Here is a 7,540-nt window from a genome sequence, read left to right as displayed (position 1 = left end):
CACCGTAATCATCTGCTTTAACTCGGCTGAAAATCAGTAAACTCTTTCAAGTGAGACCTAAGAACGAATCCTCTCTCACAGTCGAGCCCTTTATTGTGAGTGACCACACAGACTGGCGTCGTTTGTGTTACGATCACAAGGCATGCGAGTGAGAGCTGGAGAAAGCACTTGAACCCTCAAGTGTATTCATGTGTACTGTGTGTGTGTGTGTGTGTGTGTGTGTACCGCGGTTGTGTGACTGTAGGTGCTTACACAAGCTCCACAAAAGGTCGGATCATGCGCTCGATAGCTATTTAAGCCAGGAGATGGGGAGCAGGCGGACTCTTGGGGGGATACACTTCTGCAGACGGAGAGGAGCAGCATGCACAGTCAGAGGTAGGGGGCCACACACTATACACACACAGCCTCTTCACAGCATGAACCGCAATGAGTCTCAGATAGTAACGGTAGGAATAACTGATTATTAACCATTTATGAACTTAAAATGAACAAGAGGCTATTGTATTGGAGAGTCATGAAAAGTTGTATTTCTGATCATATCTCGGAAACTGTGACAAAACATCGATGCTGCACTGGCTGAGTGTTATTATATTCTGATTACCATTCAATCATTGAGACACTGCTTCATCTCGTAACACATTCTCCCCTCACGTTTAATTTTAATTGGTGACTCTACTTGGGTGGTTTCTACGACTGTCTTATTGTAAAATAATTGCTCCTGAGAAATCATCGGTCTCCACTCATTCATTCCTAATCCACGAGCTTCCAACGACGAGCAAATCTAAAACCGCGAAAACAGGTTGAAGCAGATCATCTCTTGTCATCTATTGTTAAAAGCCTCGTTTCTGAAGTTGGGAGAGTTGAAAGCTAATGGCTTTGTGAATTATGAATAATTCACAAAGCCGCTCGCAGGGGTGAGCAAGAAGTGAAGATTTGGAATAGCGATAAGACAAATGGCTTCAGCAAGAGAACACAAACGGAGCGTGTTGTTCTTGGGCTTTATTGAAGTGTGAGTCTGCAGTATGTTGAGGTAACAGTTGAAAAGTAGAAACCCTGGTTAAAATCAGGTTATGCATAAGGGAACACAATGCACCTAAAACACTCTCTTTCACCTTCCTTCTCTCTGGATCTCAGCATGTGGAGAGCTGGTCTCCTGGTGGTGACCCTGTGTGCCGGCCTTACGCTGGCCCAGTTCCCCCGGGAGTGCGTGACCCCCGAGGGGCTGCAGAGCGGCCAGTGCTGCCCGTCCCCTACAGGGGAGGTCGGGGACGAGTGTGGCTCCAGCACGGGGAGGGGGCAGTGCGTGTCCATTGCGGAAGACAACCGGCGCCACGGACCCCAGTATCCTTACGCGGGGCGGGACGACAGGGAGAGGTGGCCGCTGAGGTTTTTCAACCGCACCTGCCAGTGCACCGGGAATTTCAGTGGCTACAACTGCGGGGGATGCCGACACGGGCTGACCGGACCAAACTGTGATCAGAGGATCTCTGTGGGTAAGAGGATGAACGGTGGCATCTCAACTCAGCACTGCCAACTTAAAATGTCTCGAAATACCTCAAGTGAGGGAATAAAAGCCACATTTTACTGTTAGGAAGAGTTGTGTTAATTTTTAATAACACTGTCCTTTCTCTCCTCTTCCAACTCGGCAACTCCTCGACGCCTTCTCTCCACTTCCTGCTCTTCCCCATTAACCCAACTGCAGTGAGGAGGAACATCATGCAGATGAGCACGTCGGACAAGCAAGCATTCGTGAGCGCTCTGGACCAAGCTAAGAGGACCGTGCACCCTGACCTGGTCATCTGTACGCGACGGTACAGAAGCATTTTAAAGGGCTACATCATTCTAATTCATCCGTAAAAGCTTTGTTAGGAAAAAAAAATAACGCTATCGATGTGTAAAAAAGGGTTTAATGACCTAATTTTAAATTGGAAATCGATCTTGGCCGGTCTTTTCTCTTTTGGTACGACTGAGGAACGGAGAGCTGAGCTTTAACCGAGGACCTGCAGGCTCTCCGTCTAGCCGGAGTCTGGCGAGTTGAGAGCTCGGTAATATGGCTGAGGGTGAACCCATGCTGCGTTTTGCAAATTATCACTAAGATCTTAAATGATGTGTCATGGCAGCGATTCTTTTTAAGCTGAAGGTGGAAGAACAAATGAGTAAGAAGGAGTAAAGAGATTTATCATCTTTTAAGCATCAGCTCCTAAATAACCGCCTTCCAAATGAGATTTGAGGTAGATTAACGTTTTGAGCAATTCTTAGCTGAAGGTAGGAGAACCCTTTTAACCTGCCTGATCAAAAAAATACACTACAGGAGACTGAGGGAATAAACAGAAACAGTGCAATAAAAAAAAAGGTGACACTTGCTGCTTCCCACCTTCCTCAGGTACCAGGAGGTGTTCGGGCCCGATGGCAACACCCCACAGTTTGAGAACATCACCATTTACAACTACTTTGTCTGGAGCCACTACTACTCCGTCAGCAAAACGTACCTGGGGCCGGGCCAGGCGAGCTTCGGAGGAGTGGACTTCTCCCACGAGGGACCAGGTTTTGTCACCTGGCACCGTTTCCATCTGTTGCAGCTGGAGAGAGACATGCAGGCGAGTACGGAGCGGGAAGGAAGACGAAAGAGAGGGAGGAGAGGTAGCTTGGGGGCTGATGGGGGGATGAAGGACGGAAGGAGAAAAGGAAAAGAGTTTGGGGATTTGAGGAGAAGGGAGGAGCAGGGAGGAAGGAGAACAGACAGAGGTGAAAGAGGAAAGTGCGGAGAAATGGTATTACAATGTGAAAAGGTGGTGATAAGGAACTTGAAATGTCTCGACACGTATCCTGCCCCTAACACATGCCTTCTTTACTTTATTCCAACCACGCAGGACATGCTGGGCGACTCCACCTTTGCCCTGCCCTACTGGAACTTTGCCATCGGCGGCAGCGAATGCGACATCTGCACAGACGACCTGATGGGAGCCAGGAGCTCTTTTGACATGAACTCCATCAGCACCAACTCTGTGTTCTCCCAGTGGAGGGTCATCTGCGAGAGCGTGGATGACTACGACTCGCTGGGCACCGTGTGCAACAGTAAGGACTTTCGAGAACCCCCCCCCCCTCCCGTCTTGCTCTCGGCGAGAAAGCAGCATTGAAATACGGAGCAGAAGTCTGAGCTGCTTCAGAAAAGAGGGCAAAGAGCTCATAAAGGGAACGAGTGTAGCACATCAGCTGCTATAAATAATACCACCAGCTCTTGTGCAGCATTATTGCTAGCTTTTACTACGGTGTGAAACTACTTCAGTTGTTTAAACATCACCTTCTTAGCTGCAGAGGGCATCTTAAAGACATATATTTAATCCTGTGCCCCTCGTTTCTCTGCAGCGGATATCAGAACGTACAGCAGCTCTGCACAGTGGCGGATTTAGGATTTTCTAAATCAGGGGACATAAAGCGGCCAATTGTAGGAACTATACTTCATGCACAGATCCTGGTTCATCAAGACCCTTTTCCACGGGTAAAACGAAATCCACTAGCATCTGGCTTTTGTCAGGAATGGGAATGGATACAATCTGCATTCATTCCCTGGTGGACACAGCTCTTTTTCAGCTCCAGCTCCGATCAGCAGTGACAGAAACGTGACACCGGGTCGAGCGTAAATTTGGGAAGACGGCGATGTTGTAGGGCGCCTCAGTTGTTTGTGTATTTGTGAAATCGAACACAGCAAACCAAACTGGCAATGTCTTATTAAGTGCTTTTCGTTGTTTAACAAAACCTGCATATACTCACTAATTTTGGATGTTAAGAGGGATAAGGAGCACATTTTTCAATTGTTTAACATTAGCTCTATAGCCTTGAGCAAAGCTACACATTACTGAATATATGTCGAAAATTGTTTACCTTTTCAAACACAAAAATATGAACCACTCGTCATATTTATTGTTAGTGTTGTCAGTAAGTGATTAGTTTATTTATTTATTCTACTGACCAGAGAGAGGCACTTCAGGGATCTATCAGATTTCCTCCGGGGCCAGTGCCCCCACCGGACCCACCCCTGAATCCGCCTCTGCGCTAATTCCTCTGATGGATCAAGTGGTTTAAACTGGAATAAGAGACCTCTGTGTAGCACTGGAATAAGACCGATTTAAGGTGCTTTAGATTTGCAGAGATTGGATCTAATTCCACACTGGCACCAGATTATGATTCTAAATCACTACTTTCCGTTCATTTTTTTCTTCTTAAACCCTTTAAAATCACGCAGTACTCCTTCCACCTGGAACTGTGAAGAATGTCAATCTGCTTTAGCTGAGGCGCTCTCACTACAAACAGATGAACAAAGCAGGAGGGGGGGGGACGGGGGGGATTTCGAACAACTGCACATGTTTAAAAGAAAAAGCGGAGGAAATTCGGTAATGGGTAGAACATGTGAGTGGCCAATGTCCCGAGTGATCTGTCTCATTAATCCCCTTAGAGAGTCATGACAGGCCTGGGTATTTACTGCGTCAACAAGCAATATCTCCTTAAATGGTTTATGGTGTGTGTGTGTGTGTGTGTGTGTGTGTGTGTGTGTGTGTGTGTGTGTGTGTGTGTGTGTGTGTGAGAGAGTGTGTACATGAGTATGTGTGTGAAGAGGGGGTTGCCTCATTTGTGCATGTGCTTGTTAAAAAGAGGATTCTAGCAGTCGACTGGTTCTTTTGATCTGAGGGAATAGTCTTCAAACAGACAACTCTGTTATGTAGCCTTCTGTTTATGTACGTGTGTGTGTGTGTGTGTGTGTGTGTGTGCGTGCGTGTAGAGTGGAAGCACAGGAAATAAAAAAGGAAGAGATCATGCATGCATGAGAATAGAAATTACAAAAAGAGAACTCTCACGGAGCTCCCACTCACTAATGTTGACTTTCAGTGAATAATTAAAAGAGAAAACTGCCATCCTGTCATGTTTAAGACCGATCAAACCAGTCTCGTCTCCCACACAGAATTAGAAAGTGGTTAATAAAACAACGTCTCTAATCTCTCCTTCCATTTCTGCAGGGACCTCTGGGTACCATCGGAATTATAATCCGAGCGTCCCACTAAGCAAAAGGAATAAATACAAAATTGATTGTTCGAGTTTTTTCGAGTGGAGAGGTAATTATAGTTCTCCTCAGCTCGGGTTTTGTCCTTTCTTCACGCAGACTCAGAAACCAGTCCCATCAGGAGGAACCCCGCGGGCAACGTGGCGCGGCCCGCGGTGCAGAGGTTGCCGGAGCCCAAGGACGTGCTGGACTGTCTGGAGCTCAACACCTTCGACACCCCGCCCTACTACTCCACGTCCTCTGAGAGCTTCAGGAACACCATCGAAGGTGCGTGTAGACGAGGGTCAGAACCGGAGCGGCGCTTAAGATTTAACATCCTAGCATCAAAACCGAGGGAGAGCTGTTCAGGCCTCAGCTCCCAGTACAGCGTCACAGCACGAATACAAACACAAAGCCAGAAACCAACGCACACACATGCACAAGCTAGATCCTCCACCCACGTGCACATTTGGTTCACTCCAACACAGCATTTGTTCGTCCCAATTTGGGTGAATCAGTGCTTTCCCTCACTGGCTTTGCTGCTCTCTATTTTTCTAGGCTACAGCGCCCCCCAGGGGATGTACGACCCGGTGGTCCGCAGCCTCCACAACCTGGCCCACCTCTTCCTCAATGGGACGGGCGGGCAGACTCACCTCTCGCCCAACGATCCCATCTTTGTCCTGCTGCACACCTTCACCGACGCAGTCTTCGATGAGTGGCTCCGCCGGCACGCACCAGGTACAATGCACACCTAAAAGGAAACAGACACGGAAACATAAATCCCTGTAAAGGATGAAACAAGATGGATGATCCTATTTCCCCCCCGTGCTGCAGGTGAAATAGTGTACCCCGAGGAGAACGCTCCTATCGGGCACAACCGCAGGTCCAACATGGTTCCCTTCTGGCCTCCGGTCACCAACGCTGAGATGTTTGTCGCTGCCCCGGAAAACCTGGGATACTCCTACGAGGTCCAGTGGCCAGGTGGGTTGCGTCACACCAACACACGAAAACACCAGTTACCTCAAGTGACCTTCTTTTCTTTCCTCCCTCCTAGCTCCAGCTTACACCCTGTCCGAGATCATTACCATAGCTGTCATCGCGGCGGTGCTGGTGGCGGCGGTGGTGGGCGGAGTCATCGCCTGCGCCGTGCGAGCCCACTCCTACCGATCGGCCGAGGCTCTGGAGCCGCTGCTCGGAGACACTTTCCGACGCTACTCAGAGGACGAGCGGAGGTTGGACAAATCGCAGTCTGTCGTCTGAAACCATGCCTTCGTAGAGAGGCCCTAACATTTGTTTCTTCTTCTTTTTTTAAATACCCTGACTTCTTCTAATAAAGGTGAACTGGTTTCAGAGTCTGCGTCTCGGTTTTTATATTTGCTTTAAATTGTTGGGCCGGCAACAACAGAAGAGATCAGGCTGCAGCCAAGAGGTCAGATGGTCTGGAACGGCTCTGCTTGGAATGAAATGAGCTTTAAGTATATATATTCACTGGCCAATTGAATTCACTTAAACTCATGATATAATTTGCTAACTCTAAAAAAAATACTTCATCCTTTGCTTCTTCATCTCCCAGCTCGGTGATTCTGACACTTTCATGCAGATGTAAGTGAATGATGTGCTGTAGCAGGTCTTAATACGAGATGTTGTTGCTGCAGGCACACACGTGCTCGTCTGAAGCCTGAGGCCAACAAGCAAATCACACCACTTACTGTTGCTCCAACCAATGAATCAGATCAAATTCATTCCCATGTGTTCATAACACACACACATCGCCCTCATGTGGCTGTCACACGGTACTGCAGAACAAGACACAACGTGGTGTACAGGTTATTTGATATTCCTGCAAACATTTGGACACTTACTGAGGTCATGCTGCAAAATAAATCCTTGCATGATGGAAATTAAATGTGTTGCGTAGGAGTTTGATTTATCTCGTGAAAGTACAGTTGACATTAAGACCTGATGAGATGGAACCTGAGCAGTAACCCTGACAGAGTCCCCGCAGAGCCGCTACATTCCTCGGACTCCGGGTCCACACTTGTCACGGGGGTTTAAAGAGCAGCAGGGCCGCTCACACTCACCTGTCAGTGACGGCTGCGGCTCCGGGTTCACGCACTCCTCGCTCCGGATGTTCGTCTCTGGCTCAGGCCTGATGTGTTTGGGTTCACGTTCCTTATGTGAAAGAAGGCCGCACACGCGACGAACAAGTAAAGACTGATCAGGAGAATCGCGACCTCTTGTCCTTCTGAAGTAATTACGCACACAAAAAGAAAAACGCCCAGCAGCAGCGCGTGGTGCATTCGTGTACGTTTAAAAAACAGAGTTGTGTCCTTGACTTTTGGTGAAGTTTAACTTTGAGAAGCATTGATCAGTTTATCTTCAGATCAATTTAAATACATACATATATATTAATATGGCACATGTGTCAGTGGAGAGGAAATGGGGGACGGACGGAAACTAGGGGAGAGAGTAAGAGAGGAGAGAGAGAGAGAGAGAGAGAGAGAG

At 47.9% G+C, this 7,540-nt stretch overlaps 1 protein-coding gene across 1 annotated transcript; it reads left to right on the top strand.

The window, feature by feature from the left end:
* Positions 1-305: 305 nt before the first annotated feature.
* tyrp1b (tyrosinase-related protein 1b) lies at positions 306-6,295 on the top strand. The gene is made up of 9 exons (XM_053418985.1): positions 306-375; positions 1,135-1,493; positions 1,703-1,811; positions 2,384-2,597; positions 2,871-3,075; positions 5,156-5,323; positions 5,594-5,773; positions 5,870-6,016; positions 6,090-6,295. The coding sequence occupies exons 1-9, from the start codon at positions 362-364 to the stop codon at positions 6,293-6,295; spliced, it is 1,602 nt and encodes a 533-aa protein (XP_053274960.1). The 5' UTR covers positions 306-361.
* Positions 6,296-7,540: the final 1,245 nt, after the last annotated feature.

This window comes from Pleuronectes platessa, chromosome 3 (assembly GCF_947347685.1).
Source record: "Pleuronectes platessa chromosome 3, fPlePla1.1, whole genome shotgun sequence".
Taxonomy (NCBI): domain Eukaryota; kingdom Metazoa; phylum Chordata; class Actinopteri; order Pleuronectiformes; family Pleuronectidae; genus Pleuronectes; species Pleuronectes platessa.
This window is presented reverse-complemented; position numbering and strand designations above follow the sequence as displayed.